The sequence below is a fragment of the Xenopus laevis genome, chromosome 5S, assembly GCF_017654675.1.
Source record: "Xenopus laevis strain J_2021 chromosome 5S, Xenopus_laevis_v10.1, whole genome shotgun sequence".
Classification (NCBI taxonomy): Eukaryota; Metazoa; Chordata; class Amphibia; order Anura; family Pipidae; genus Xenopus; species Xenopus laevis.
This window is the reverse complement of record NC_054380.1, coordinates 89,493,793-89,510,073: the sequence shown is the minus strand read 5'-3', so window position 1 is coordinate 89,510,073 and position 16,281 is coordinate 89,493,793. Positions and strand designations below refer to the sequence as shown.

The following is a 16,281-nucleotide window of genomic DNA, read 5'->3' as shown; positions in this document are numbered from 1 at the left end:
GCTGTGTAACCTGAGCTGGTTATCATTTGAATGGCTGCCCCCATTGCTACACAGCCGCTTACTGTATTTATATAAACAATAGTAGTGTTTCTAAAGTAAACAGCAGTTTTGGGAAGGTGTTAAGGACAGGGGCCTTTTTGCTGAATTTGCCTCCTGTTGCTCCCTAATTTGCATGTCTGAATAATGTGCAAGAAAGAGGATGGGTAGGGTAGAGACAAGAGTGGGGACCCCTGAATGTTTTTGCCCTTGGATAAAGCCCTGTGTAATGCAAGCAGTGCTCTATTAAAAAAAAAATTGCAAAAAAACTTTGGCACAAGTTAGTGTAAAAAAAAAAAGAAACTGGCATTCAAATGTTTGTGAATTTATAGATTCATTATTTTGCTTAAATCTGACATGTGCTTAAAAAAGGGAATACTCCCTCATGCTTTATCTCCCTGCTATTTATTGCTCTAGGGATTCCGCACAATCAGTGCTAAAGGTGAGCCAAAGTAGAAAGGCAAACAAACCAAAAAGTAACCCTTCCACTTTAAGTGCAGACTGTCTAATATGTGAGCAGCAACTTCCTACTTGTTGTTTCTAACAACGATCACAAGCTCGTGGGTGTGTGGAAATACCAGCCCGGAAATCAGACGAGCCTGATCCAAACACAGACTGCAGGCCGTCCTTGGGCACAGACACCAGGCTGGGGTAAGAGATGCAACTGTTGCAAGTTACTAGTGGGGCCAGGGGGACAGGTTGGGGGAAACAGAAGATCTATCTCAGTTACCCAGACAGACAAACAGCATTGTGTGGAAACCAGGAAGTGCACTGAATGTTTCACTGAGGGGAGCTGCAAAGTTGTGAGGAAGCCACTGTTGTATGTTATAGTTACTGTCTCCTCAACCCACACTCATTTACACTTTGTTACAACTCAAATGTGTCAATGGGTTTAACAAATATTAAAAAAAACATGTGGCATATGTTATAACACAATTACCCCACCCTTTGTTCTGCTAGTAGTGAGGCTGTGATACAGACTCGGGACCTGCCCTCCCATTGCCAGCAGCTCTGAGACAGGCAAATATGTACAACAGAACATCTCTCTGTTGTGTCGATCTGCACTGAATGTTACGTGGGTTGATATGCTAGCAGTTGTCCCCATGTGCAGCAACATTTATATTACTTGTTTGCTGCACAACAAGATATGCCAAGGTGAATACGTATCAGCAGAGTCCATTTACTTACAGATGCAAATTACCATATGTACAATAATAACTCAGTGACTGACCAGAAATTTTCGTTCAGATTGAAATATACTTGCTAATTGGTTACTAATTGGTTCCCAGTTGGTTTTAATCTACCCAAATACATTAAATTAAACTGTTGTTTTGATGTTATTTTGTATTAGGTTTAGGGCTCTCCAGTCACTGAAAGATCAGATAAGTGCAGACACATTGGCATACTGTATGTGACTACTGAAATGAACCTACAGTACTTGTCGAGTGTGTAAAACAAGTGGCATAAATTATAATATAGTACATAACAGACAAGAATAAACCCTGATGAGACATATGGTCTTAACTAGGCAGCGGTGAACGGAATGCTTTTATTGACTTGTGAGCTAAACAGCCACCTTGGCCGTTGAAATCTAAATTGTTATTTTTTTTTTGTTTTGTTTGTTTTGCGCTTAGTGGTTTGGGAGTTTCTCTGCTTGGTAAATATAACACTACAGGTGTTGTTTCAATACAACTGCTAGTTGTGCTGGGAACTGTAGTTCATCAATAGCTGGAGGGTTATTCATCCCTGGTATAATGTCATACATGTATCTTAGTTTAAATTATGTTGTACTAGAATGTAAAAAGAAAAGAAAAATGGAGCAATATTAGTGAGTAAAAAGTAATAAAGTGTCTGCAGGTTTGAAAAAATAATATAGAACCAAAGACTATTTGAGGTGTGGGGCGAAAAGATGCCAAAATCCTAAAGTACCCCTCCTTTTTTAGTCCTCATGCAAACCAGTTCAGGCCACATAACCAGATGTCATGGAATATAACACAATTAAGTACAGGTATAGGATCCCTTATCCGGAAACCCGATATCCAGAAAGCTCCGAATTACGGAATGGCTGTCTCCCATAGACTCCATTTTATAAAAATAATCCAAATTTTTAAAAATGATTTCCTTTTTCTCTATAATAATAAAACAGTAGCTTGTACTTTATCCCAACTAAGATATAATTAATCCTTATTGGAAGCAAAACCAGTCTATTGGGTTTATTTAATGTTTAAATGAATTTCTAGTAGACTTAAGGCATGAAGACCCAAATTACGGAAAGATCAGTTAACCTGCGGCTGTGTAGCAATGGGGGTGGCCATTCAAATGATAACCGGCTCAGGTTACACAGCAGATAGCAGATAAGCTCTATAGAACAGAATGTGATCCACTATTTAACCCATGCCATATAGCCTTTTTTCAATTTTCACCATTGCTACACAGCAGCTTGTTTGTATGACTATAGTAGTGTTTCTGAAGCAAACAGATCAGTTTTACCAGTGCAGGGCAACAGTACATGATAATGTCATTACTTTAAAAAAAGGTCAGCATTAAAAATCATTATAACAGTTAAAAAATATATTTTTTTAAGCCATGCCGAGCAGCAAATTAATGTACCTACTGGCAAATTTTTTTGCATATTCAGGGAAATACATAAATATTATTCATTGAACTGGTTATAACCCTGAGCATCACTGATTCTGGGGGCCAAAATTCAATCGGATACTACTACTACTACTGAACTACAACTCTCAGACATGTGTGCCTATAAGCCTTTATTAACTAGATGCACATAGGAGTCTTTTATAGAACTAGGCACAAGAGATAGGATACTGTATCTACTCACAGATATATATTTAGGCATTCAATACTTTTCCCATCAGGGGTCATTCATTTAGCAGTGGATTATTTCAACTCGAAAGTGTCACGCCCAGCTTTCAGGATTTTTCTCAAGTGAAACCTAGGTAAACATCTCTAGCCCTTAGGTCTGTACACTTGGTTCCTACTCTGGGCAGTAGTGTACCTAGGATGCTAATCCTTACTAAATCTCCTTGGTGGAGCTGAGGCTGCTTACTAGCCTCCCTATTCCTATCTATCACAGTGTTATCTATGATAGGGTATATCCTTACACTGACTAGGCCTAACAGGAACCATGTTCTGAACTTCTTCCACCTTTCTATCCAGGGGAAAATCCACGTAAACAAAAAAAGAGACAGTTCCTTATCAGCTTCTAAAGAATATAAAGGGTATATAAGGGAGAACAGTGACACCCCAGTTAAGGATCCACTTAGCTGTCCAAATTTTACATTACTGCCCAAATCATGGGCAACTATTTATATAAAATAAATCTGCAAGGGCTTGCCCTGCTAAACACATGTCTTGTGTTCCGATTAAATTCTTCACACGCTGTACTGGAGGTTGCTGAATCCCCCATCACTGAGCACCAAGAGGATTATTGGGAACGTAGGGTGTGTGGTCATCTCCATTTTTCTTTGCAACTATTTTACCTCTCCCCTGCAAGTGTACATTGCAATTTTGACATTTTACATGGAATATATGGATTAGTACAGTAAATACACTGTATGATGGACAGATACTTTCAATTACCATTGTGGGTCCTTTATGTTGTGTATGTTGGGACACTACCACAGTACTCTGTTCCCATATAATATTGATGCTTTTGATCCCTAGTCATATCTGCCAACAGCTAAAACTTTCATTCAGTAACTGAATTGTATTCCTGCAATACACTAGAGCTCAGATGACTTTGCTGGGATAGGTACAGTCATGCTTATGGCACAATTTTCTTTTAAACCTCTGGATCATATTAAATGATATTATTCGATTGTAGGCTAAAATATAATAAAATGTTCTTAAAGTTAAAGAGAAAAACATGTTAATTTTATAATTTTTAACTACTCCCCGGGCCATCAAAATGAGAAAATGGAAATCCATCTAGCAAATCACACTGCAACTCTGCCGCCTGCTTTTATAAGGCACAATTTCTGTAAAACCAACCAACAGGTTATGTGCAGGATAAAATGCTTCCTCTTTTTGTGGAATAAACAATCACATTATCACATTATCAGTACTATCAACAGAGTGTGCTGATCCTGCTTCTACATATATTTAACATATTGATCGTGCACCTCTGGCTTGATCTAAGTTTGAGTGTGGGCACTGCGGGACATATACTGTATGTATATTTATATATATATATATATATATATATATATATATATATATATATATATATATATATATAGATAGATAGATAGATAGATAGAGATATATATATAGATATATAGATAGATATAGATAGACCGTATATATATATATATATATATATATATATGGGCAGTCTGCTTATTTCCATGAATTCCACCCGGTGGTCAAGCCTCATTGCTCATGAGGTGATAGATGGATTCCCTACCAGCTAAAAACTTTCTACCTTACCAGAGAAAGTTTCTAACCAAAGAGATTGGATTTTCTCAGTGGCGAAACTACTGTGCATGTAAATCCGCCGCACAGATAGCTTCTGGAGGGGATGGGGGAGCCCAGATGAACGACCTGCACTCAGGCCACACTCCGTGTTACTGGATTTTCTGTTCTGACTGAGGAGCCTGCTAAAACCTATTGGTCTAGGACCCATACAAAACACATTGGTTTTCAGCTAGTCTGGTCTCTTTAATACTTGAAGGACAGTGCAAGTAGCCAGTTTAAGAAGGCAGGTTATCAAAACAAGCTCAGTTACAAACACAAGTGCAAGGGGCAAAAACAGACAGACAATGTAATTCTAGACAGTCACAAAACCAGCATTTGTTAAACAAGTGGTTCGAAACACGATGTATGTTGAATCGTAATGTCACAGCAAACGCATCCTAATATTCATAATAACTTTATAATTTTGGATTGTAATTTAAGTCCCATTTTAGTGAGTTAAGTGTACATTTTGCTTTTGCAGCTGGCGGGTGGAAATATTAACTTCTGTTACACGAAAACATGGCATTATATGTATATTTTTGCTTGCATTTGCAAATGACCACTATATGAAGATCTATATTTACAGTTTACGACTTAGTTCACTTGTAGTTATATTTTTTGCTCAATTTCCCCCTCCAGATTTATAATATGGAGTCTGGTCAAGTAGCAGAGTTTCGACCCGTGGAACTGGGAGGACAGGAACTCCCTAAACCAGATGACATGAAGAATACTGTGAGCAAGAAGGAACAAGAGCCAGCACCTCCTCAAGATACTGTGCCACAGCAACCAAACGACTACCTTATGAGAAAGTATTTTGTGGGCAGGGTAAAAAAAATTGTTATAAACAATACCTACTATTGTGTAAAGGGCATTTCACTATGATCCAGGGAGCTATTATGATATAGTACAGTGCTACAGTTTTATTTTGCCGTCGTGTCTGCTGAAATGCACATTAACTGTTACTCCTTACCTATTGCCCACCAATGCCTTGTGTAAACTTTGTCTTGTTAAGTCTAATGGCTGATTTGTGAACGTGCTCCAGAAACTCCAATATTATAATACATATATGACACATGTATTAAAAAAACGCCTTCTTCCCAGAAAGTTTCTAAACAATGTTGACCTGCTGTAATCTGTTGGTCACCTGAGATTTACCGGCAGATCATGAATTACCTTTTGGGCGCCACTGAGTTATAGCATCATGAGTTTGACTACATACAGTATGTGGATTTTAGTGGACAGGGACCCAGTGTGAGGGTCATTGATGGTAAAATATTGCAAGAAATGCTCCATATACTGTATGGATGAGTAATACAGTGTTTTACTTGAATGTGGAAGCTTTTCATGAGGGGCTCTGATCAAACAATGGCCCATAAAAGGGGCCCATAGGCACAAGATACATATTAATTACTTCAAGAGGATGTTGAACAATAATCCTCAGCAGCTGCTAAAATGAAACCTCTTATACTGCTTGTAGTTTTACCCTAGGTAAAAGGTAAACAGTGTTTGGCTGGACATCCCTAAGTTACAGAATAATGTCTTAAATATTTAACAATTGTTTAACACATATATATGTTCTTCTCTCAGCCGGGAGCATTTGAGCAGGCCAGTGAAGACTTGAGAAAGCAAATTTTTGCAAAGGAAAATGAAACTGTGAACAGTGCCTGGCTTTTAGCAGAGTAAGTATAGCATCCTGCATTATTCCTTTATTTCATGTATCTACAGATTATATGTATAGAAGTCTGCCTGGGTAGACATTATCTGTAGACCTCCATTTGCTTTTGCTCTTGTAGCGCTATAGTAAACTGACTTGTGCTAGGGCAGTTTTAGCTACTTTCCTTTGTGGGCTAACACCACAGATGAGCTCTCTTTCTCAGGGGTAAGCCCTTGCAGCGGGGTGGCAGGGTGTAATGTAACTGTAATGGATGCGATAGCACAATGATGGGCGCCAGTAGTTCTTTAATGTTTGAACCAAGAACTGTGATTATTGAACAATAGCACATAGATCATTCAGCACATTGATCCACAATGGAGTATAGAACATACACAGCAGCATAAAGGAAGCATATACTCACAGCACGTATAGGCTGAATCCCCACAGGCTAGGGAATATACAGCAGAGAGTAAGTTGACAGCATGTGATGGGTATTGCCCAGTTTTCGGGATATCTTCCAGTGGCAGACTAAGGGAACTCCTGACATCCCTATCTCAACACTTGGTTCCTTACTCTGGGTCAGTAATACCCTGGGATCTTAATCCCTCTAATCTCCTCGGCGGAGCCTTGAGCTGCTCAACTAAATAACCTCTCTATCACTCCTAGAGTGATGTATAAACAAGTATAGCTATCTAATTACTAGGGCCAAGGCGCCTAGGGTCAACACTACCCATTCCCTTCCAGCCTGCTTGGTTGGGCTAAAGCAATTGACCCAGAACACATGGTTCCTAAACCTTTTATACTCTGGCACAGTGCCATCTGGTGTACACTGTGTGAACTACAGGGGTTACATAAGCACAAGGTCCCCATAAGGACCCACTGAGGTGTCCATATTACTAGGGATGTGCCTGTCTGTAAAGTGTAAGGGTGTCTTAAGATTTTCACATTCCTACACTCTTATAACTATGGAATCATGTGGCATGGCTCATTTTGTTACATGCTAAATTTACCGATCAATTCCGTTTTCAACAGAGACTCTATCTGCTGTAACTGCCTCGGCTCAATAAGTGTCAGCGCCAGCTCTCTGCTGGCACTCAAAACATGTTTTCTATTTGCTTCTAGTCAAAAATAACCCCAGTATGTAGCTCTTAAAGGAATACGTAAGAACAAAAACGATAAACCACCATAGATGACACTTTCTGTAATAAACATGCATTTGGTAGGTTTAAAATTATGAAACAGGTGGCACAGAACAGCTTGCTTAAGGATTCACAATACTGCTAGAATACTTTTTCTCTCTTTTTTCATAAAGGCCAAACTTTCATGCAAAATACCACTCAACTGGTGACCGCCATAAGACAATAGCACACAGCCAAACTTTATTTTAGAAGGGTCAGCTCCAGAATCTTTAATATCAGTAAGAATTTTCACAAGTTCTAAAAGATGCAGTTGTAAGGTCTTATGTGTTTACTATTGCCAGATACACACAACCATTACTCAGAAGGTCATCATCTATGTTTCTGTCTAAGGATTCTTACTGATGAACATATAAAACTGCAATGCTATGTAGTGTATTTTTTTTCCCACTGCATAGGAACAAAGGAGTTAACTGACCCTATATTTCTCTATGGGGACTGTACCTCTGACAGTACACTAAAAGACCCAATGTAGATAAAATGTAACATGCAAGGACTGGAACTGTTAAAGCCCATCTGCAAAAGCCCTTAATAAATATATATTATACATGCTTATACTGTAGCTACCGTAGTTCCATATTTGGTACTTTCTTTCCTGTGTACAATGAAATACTTAAGTGAAAGCACACTGTGCATTATTTAAGCCTTCACAGAGTACATTCTAGCATGCAGTCTAGTTTATTCTGAGAACTGAATATTCGGCGTAAAGTTACATAAAGTCACCCTTGTACTCGCCCTTGTGTTTTTAACATTTCTGATGAGGTCCCTATGAATTCTGCTTCTTGTTTAATTGATGTTAAGTGATGTGCAAAGCTAAATGTAGAAAAAAACTGGTCTTGATCTGTTTTTAGTGTTCAAATTGAACTTTTATTTGAAATAAAAGTTTATAAAAGGATTCTAAAAGTTACAAAATAGTTTTATTTAAAATAAAACAAAATCTCTGTGGATTCCCAGGAGGCATTAGATCAACAAATACAGTGTTTTATAGTGGAATACACACAGGTATACCAGTGAAAATCTATTATAAAGTGTTTGTTGGTATCCACCCTGAATAGCAGTCCTGCTCTGACTAGGAAGATGTGCAGGCAAGGTGCCCATTATACTTGCTGTTAAAGCTCATCTTGGCATTAGATCTTTCAAGCATAGGATAAAGGAATGCAGAGCCGTCCAGTGAGATATATTCCAAAGGTTTCCTGCATTAATCATCCAGAAAATTGAAGAAAAATACATTGTTTGCCCACAGGGGTGGGGAGCGATACAACAAGAAAGGAACTGCTACAGTTTTTTCCATTACATTTTAACAATTATTTATTGTTACATCTTCATATTTTACATGAGAGTTTGAGCATTATGCCAGATTAAGGGTTTGCATTCCTTGATTTGACAGTATTTGTCTTCAGACAGTTTTTTCATTTTTCATTGTCTGTGTCTGAGTTGCATCCTAGAAACAGTTTGTGCAAACATTTTCTCTTACAGATGTGATGCTTTCCCCAAGTGTAGCACTGAGAAAGTGATATTGCAAAACTCCTTGGCCTAACAAGTAACCAGAACTATGTTTGAATTTCAGAATTCCTAAGTCTCTAAAGTCAACCCACAGACCAGAAAATCAAATAACATTAATGCCAGTGTCTCTGTTGGGTTTAATATGTATCCCATCTCTTGTAAGTCTGTTGTCCTCTGCAGGCCAAATTGTTTTCTTCTTTTTTGGTTGAATATAAATATAAAATAAATTAACCTCAATATAACCTCTATTTTACATACTTTGCATTCACCACAATTACACTGTTTTTCGTGGTCTCCCCAATTTAGTCTGCACCTCATACAATCATGCACAAATCACTTATTGCTTTAGGTTGTGCATATGACAGTCAGAGAGGTATTGCACAGGCCCCATAGTGTAATGCTGCAATGCTTAACCCTTGTCATTAACGTAGTAAATGTTGTGTTTCAAAGTAAAACTTAGCATCACACATAGGAATGCCATCATGGAGTACCATACTAGTGGAACCCTCTCTCTCTACATACCCCACTTAGTATCTCACTAGTCATCTACCCTCCCAGGTAGTGGACTTAACAAGTACAATGGGTCCACCAATTAAAAATATTAAACAAACCCCTTTTGTGTCCACCTCTGCCATTGGGTCTCTTAACTCCAGTACCCCCCTAATGGAAGCCCCGATCAGTGTCATCACAGCTTCTGCAAATAATACTGCTTTACATATGTTTTTACATATTTTTACAAAAACGTGTAATGAGAACAACTAATGTTGAAAGGGGTTTTTCTCCTTCCAACACCTTTTTTTTCAGTTCAATTGTTTTCCAAAGAATCCAAATAATCCAGATAATCCAAATTTCAAAAATGTCCTATTTCTCTGTAATAATAAAACAGTACCTTGTAGTTGATCCCAACTTATATATAATTAATCTTTATTGGAAGCAGACCCAGCCGATTGGGTTTATTTAATGTTTACGTGATTTTCAAATAGATTTAAGGCATGAAGCTGCAAATTACGGAAAGATCCCTTTTCTGGAAAGCCCCAGATCCCATGCAGTCTGGATAACCGGTAACCATATTTTAGCTTACAGGCACAACAAGTCTAAAATAGAACTATAGAGCTGCGAGTTCTATATGATGCTGAGATGTAGTCACTTGGCTAATTGCCTATTTAAAAGGGCCACTAATCCTTATGTGGACATTGCAAATTTACCTCTTCAGTTTCAGCACACGGGGTTGCTTGTGCCTTCATATACCCAAGATTTTGAGATAATTGCAACTGAAGTTGAAATAAATTGTTGGTAAGCAGAAAGGATTCTCTGCTCATTTGGTAGTCTTTTATATTTAGCAAAGTTCAGTATATTTCTATGCTTCTTACACATTTTCAAGTTCTCTGTGGCTGTCAGAATGTTTTAGAGATGGAGGCAGCAATTCACAGAAACCTGTGAGGATTTACAGTTTTTCTCATAATCCAGATGGGATATGTTTTTTAACAAGATTTCAGAATGTATAATCACGTAATGTCAAATTAAAAAATCAGCGTCATATTTGGTACACTCCGTTTAGTATTTTGCTGCCTTCTTCAGAGCAAATTAGAAAATGCAAGAAGAGGTTTTTGTTGCAAAGTGAAATATGAAATCATGTTGATAACTCAAAGACATGCTATTCCCACAGCATTTCCTGTTCTTTATTTTGGAACCAAACAATTAGATTCATGCAAGGACTCTGTATTTATAACAAATGCAAGATGTATATTATATATTTAGAGGGGTTATTCACCTTTAAACTAACTTGTATTAGAATGATGTAAATAATACTATTCTGAGACAATTAGCAACAGTTTTTCCTTTTTAATTATTTGTGTTTTTTTTAGTTATTTAGATTTTTATTCCGCAGCTATCCAGTTTGCAATGTCAGTAATCTGGTTGCTAGGGTCAAAATTACCCTAGCAACCATTCAATGATTTGAATAAAAAACTGGCGTATGAACAGGGGAGGCCCTGAATAGAAGGATGAGTAATAAAAAGTAGCAATAACAATACATGTGTAGCTTTATAGAGCGTTTATTTTTTAGATTGGGTCAGTTTTGAAAGCTGGAAAGAGTCAGAAGGCAAATAATAAAAAAAAAAAACTATTAAAAAATAAATAATGAAGCCCAATTGAGAATTTGCTTAGAAATTACCATTCTATAACATGCTAAAAGTCAATTTAAAGGTGAACCACACCTTTAAAATAATGACTATTATGTCTAAACATTTTCTGTTGCTTTCTGCATGCTGCTTTATGACATTTTCTAATGCTCACTGATGTTTTTATTCTCTGCAGAGTTGATCACTGGAACAATGAGAAGGAGAGGCTTGTTCTGATCACTGATAAAAGCCTTTTCATTTGTAAATATGACTTTATCATGCTGTGCTGCGAGCAGATTCAGAAGGTTCCTCTCAACTTCATCGACAAAATATGCCTTGGACCATTTACATTCCCTCAGAGATCTCTTGACAAGTAAGTAAGGCACATTCAAAATTCATTGAGTGCAGAATTTTAGTGAAAAATTCCTGCTGCAGCTGAGAAAAGGGTGGGTCAGTGCTAGATTAGAAAAGTGGGGGTCCCACGAAATACAGTTGTCTTTGCACATTAGTAGTCTGGATTTCTCATTGTTTTCAGAAAAAGTGTGTATTTCTACTTATTAAATATACTGGGAGTCTCTTGACTACCTGATCACATTGGCAACATTTGGTGAGGTGAGGCCAAAGACTGACGACTGTTGGATGAAAAGCAAATTGGCTAAGCACAGTATAGGAATGTGGTGCATCCATAGACACTGTTTCATATAGTTAGATGAGAAGAGTAACATAATTATAACTGTTATACTTACTGCAAGATACACACACAGAAAGTATATACAGTCATATGAAAAAGTTTGGGAACCCCTCTTAATTCTTTGGAGTTTTGTTTATCATTGGCTGAGCTTTCAAAGTAGCGACTTTCTTTTAATATATAACATGCCTTATGGAAACAGTAGTATTTCAGCAGTGACATAAAGTTTATTGGATTAACAGAAAATATGCAATATGTATCATAACCGGTACATAAATTTGGGCAGCCCAACAGAGATATTACATCAATACTTAGTTGAGCCTCCTTTTGCAAATGTAACAGCCTCTAGACACCTCCTATAGCCTTTGATGAGTGTCTGGATTCTGGATGGTGATATTTTTGACCATTCTTCCATACAAAATCTCTCCAGTTCAGTTAAATTTGATGGCTGCTGAACATGGACAGCCTGCTTCAAATCATCCCATAGATTTTCCATGATATTCAAGTCGGGGGACTGTGATGGCCATTCCAGAATATTGTACTTCTCCCTCTGCATAAATGCCTTTGTAGATTTCATAGTGTCTTTGGAGCCATTGTCTTGTTGGAATATCCAACCCCTATGAAACTTCAACTTTGTGACTGATGCTTGAACATTATCCTGAAGAATTTGTTGATATTGGCTTGAATTCACCCAACCCTTGACTTTACCCAACCCTTGACTTTAACAAGGGCCCTAGTCCCTGAACTAGTCACACAGCCGCACAGCATGATGGAACCTCCACCAAATTTGATAGTAGGTAGCAAGTGTTTTTCTTGGAATGTGGTGTTCTTCTGCCATGCAAAGCACTTTTTGTTATGACCAAATAACTCGATTTATGTCTCATCAGTCCAAAGCGCTTTGTTTCAAAATTATTGTGACTTGACTAAATGTGCTTTTGCATACAACAAGTGACTCTGTTTGTGGCCTGAGTGCAGAAAGGGCTTCTTTCTCATCACCCTGTCATACAGATTTTCTTTGTGCAAATTGCTCTGAATTGTAGAACGATGTACAGATATACCATTTGCAGCAAGATGTTCTTGCAGGTCTTTGGGTTGTCTGTAACCATTCTCACAATCCTCCGCATATGCCGCTCCTGTATTTTTCTTGACTTGCCAGACCTGGGTTTATACAGCAATGGTGTCTGTGGTCTTCCATTTCCTGATTCCATTCCTTACAATTGAAACTGACAGTTTAAACTGTTTTTTGTAGCCTTCCCCTAAACCATGATACTGAACAATCTTTGTTTTCAGATCTTTTGAGAGTTGCTTTGAGGATCCCACGTTGTCACTCTTCACAGGAGAGTCAAACACAAGCACAACTTGCAATTGGCCACCTTAAATACCTTTTCTCATGATTGGACACACCTGCCTATGATGGTCAAGGCTTAACGAGCTAATCCAACCAATTTGATGTTGCCAGTAATCCATATTGAGCAGTTAAATGCATTCAAATTAGCAAAATTATAAGGGTACCCACAATTTTGCACAGACAGTTTTTCATACAACTGAATACTGCTTAACTAAAAGTCTTTGTTCAGAAAACACCCCAGTACTCGGATGTTCCAGGTAAATAAAAGCCATAGTTATATTTTTTGTTGAGAGTGGAATAAATAATTATGCAGGCGGAGAGGGGTTCCCAAACTTTTTCATATGACTGTAGGTAGCAATCTATATACCTTAATAATTTTACCTAAATACATACCATAATTTAGAATATGTACATCATGACACAAATATCTGTATACCCAGAACATTAAACCACATGAGCATATCTGTCTGTTTGGCCCAGCAGGTGACCATCAAGATCACTGGCCAATTTAAATCACAAAAAAAACCACAAAGGTCTAGTGTTTTGGGGATAACATGATCTTGCACCCTGCTAAATTATGGTCAAACAGTGACCTGAAACACACACAGCTTCTTAAACAAGACCCAAACTTGAAAAACTCTGAAAAAGCAATTGCCGCCTTTACAGATATTGCTATTTTTTTCAAAGTTTTAATGTAATTTTGAGCAGATATTCTTTATGTTGAACCCAAGAGAAACAAATGCCACCAATATTGTTTTCATGTAAATCTGCAGTTGTAAGTATAAAACAATAGCTTTTATCATCATTAGTTAAAAGAGATGAAAAACCAAAAATAACATTGTGTCAAATGAAAGAAAATCTAATTCTATGTAACTTTCCCATATACCTTCATTAAACATGTCCATTGCTTGTAAAGTTTGGTAAATGTAATTGCTGTTGAAATCAGTCTGTCTTGTTACTGTGTGCACTAGTTCTGATTAAAAATTTGTAGTACAAATTATCCTGGGACGTATAATTTACTACTTTGTGAGAGCTGGAGAAGAGCTGCCTTCTGCTACATTGTTTCAAGAACCAAAGGGCCAGGCTTTTTAGTTTGTTTTATTATGCAAAATTCTATTTTGAGGGTTATATCACATTTCAGGGTGTAGATTTGTCTGTTTCTATATTCTTTATCAAGTAAAATTATTTTTATAATATTAAGATACATTTTTATAAATAAATAATACACAAAAGCCATGAATATCTTGTAAATGATATCCTTATAAACGGTGAGTTCTGATGTCATCAGTTATAAACGGTGAGTTCTGATGTCATTTCTGTCACATGACACACCGAAACTTGTGTATTATAATAAAGTACCCCCAGTTGCAAAATATGAGGATATTAGAAGTTACCTCGGAGTTCTATGACCTGAATAAAAAAACTCTGCCTTCGGCTTCATGTTTTTATAAGGTCATGAAATTCCTCGGTAACTTATAATATCCTTATATTTTACAAGAGGGGGTACTTTATTCACTATATATTAAATATTATTCCCATGTTACATGAGTTATCCAGTAGTAGAGGGACACTCAAGGATTTTAGTAACTTTATCCCTAGAAGTCTTGTGAATTTTACTTTGGAATTTTGTTTTCATATTTTAAACACAGGTTTGGGTGCAAATAAATAAATTCGCTAATTGATTCCGTTATATTCTGCCTGGGTGTACTCATAAGCGTTCTAAGTATCATTTTATCCATTTGTATTTCAGTGCATGAAGTTAGCGGTATATTTGCTCTTAAATACGCATTTAGCTATCTATAGAACAGAGCATTAAGTTTGGAACAGAAAAAAACAGAATATGTTTCATCAAAGAAAAAAAGTGTTTAAACGCAATATATGCGTTCTTTTTTCACTCTCAGCATGCTGTTAAAAAATGCAGAAAAACGTGTGTTAGAGCCCTTATACGGGCATTTTTGAATGACTGCACTTCAAAGAAACAATGGTCAGTGCCGTACCAGAATTTACCTTCTAATTGTGCTGCAACCTCTCTATATTCAAGGTGAAAAAGCATTAATGAGCTCAAAAACAATCTTAAAATTGTAGACCTTTCTTACTTTAACTCAAATCAATTTCCAGAATTTGACAATATATTGTCCATGGAAAAAATGGGATATATAGGAAAGTGGCAAACTGGAAGCCACTGCTCAGTAAAATGCTGGAAGCTTGTCTAAAGGTTACCTAAAGGAGCTAGAAGTCTCTCAAGACTTAATGAAAATGTTTCTTGGGCTGAAGAATACCTGTCCATTTTTTGGGGTGACATGAGCCCCCAAAATTCAAGTTGCATTTCACAAAAAATGTCAGGCATGGAGGCTAGAAAGCTACTAGAGGCTATTATTATTAGTGTTATTATTAACACACATTTATAAAGCAGTGTTATTGGTGATACTCATTTTCATGTACAGGTATGGGGCCTTTTATTGAGAATGCTTGGGACCTGGTGTTTTTCAGATAAGGGATCTTACGTAATTTAGATCTCTATCCCTTAAGTCTATGTAAAAATAATTTAAATATTAAATAATAATAATAATAATCCTAGTTTTGCTTGCACTAAGGATTAATTATATCATAGTTGTAAACATTTTTTTTTAAAATTTGAATCATTTGGTTGAAATGGAGTCTAAGATGACCCTCCTGTAATCTGGAGTATTCTGGATAAAGCAACCCATACCTGTAATCAATGGAACCTGAATTTATCCCACACAATGTCATTTATTCAGCCCTATAAGCCCATAGACTTTATGACAGCTCCAAAATGTATAGAAAATGTTTCCTGAGGCGCCCCCTTCTTTAAAACATATTTCATTTAGCAATAATCCATAATATGAAAACATAGTGCAGTCAATAGGCTCTTTACTGGAATTTTATATTATTAAATCCCTAATGCTGATTATGAATGCCAGATACTGTATGTCCCTCTAACCATCTTCATTTATACTCAGAATATCATTACTTCATCTGCTTCTATGTATTTAAGTGGATTAAAGGTTAAACACATAATTGGTTTATAGTATATTGAATTAATCTTCATTAAATCTGGTTTCGGAAGAATTTATTCAAGTTCATAATCTTATCCACCCAAAGAAACTTAAATAGTTTGACAGGTTTTTAATTAATTAAGAAAGTCACCATATTATCCAGTCACTCCAGGATAATGGCGAATAGAAGTCACTCCAGTTTTAGCTTGTAATTCTTTTAATGTACCAAATCCCTGCAATGTA

The 16,281-nt window shown here is 36.8% G+C and overlaps 1 protein-coding gene across 1 annotated transcript in view; it reads left to right on the top strand.

Annotated features, from left to right (window-relative positions):
* The first annotated feature begins 587 nt into the window (after positions 1–587).
* Positions 588–16,281, top strand: part of tprg1.S (tumor protein p63 regulated 1 S homeolog) — a 52,764-nt gene continuing 37,070 nt past the window's right edge. Inside the window, 4 exon segments of the mRNA NM_001094620.1 lie at positions 588–687; positions 5,152–5,337; positions 6,100–6,191; positions 11,182–11,358. Of these exon segments, the coding sequence (NP_001088089.1) occupies positions 5,161–5,337; positions 6,100–6,191; positions 11,182–11,358 (446 nt within the window). The 5' untranslated portion in view covers positions 588–687; positions 5,152–5,160.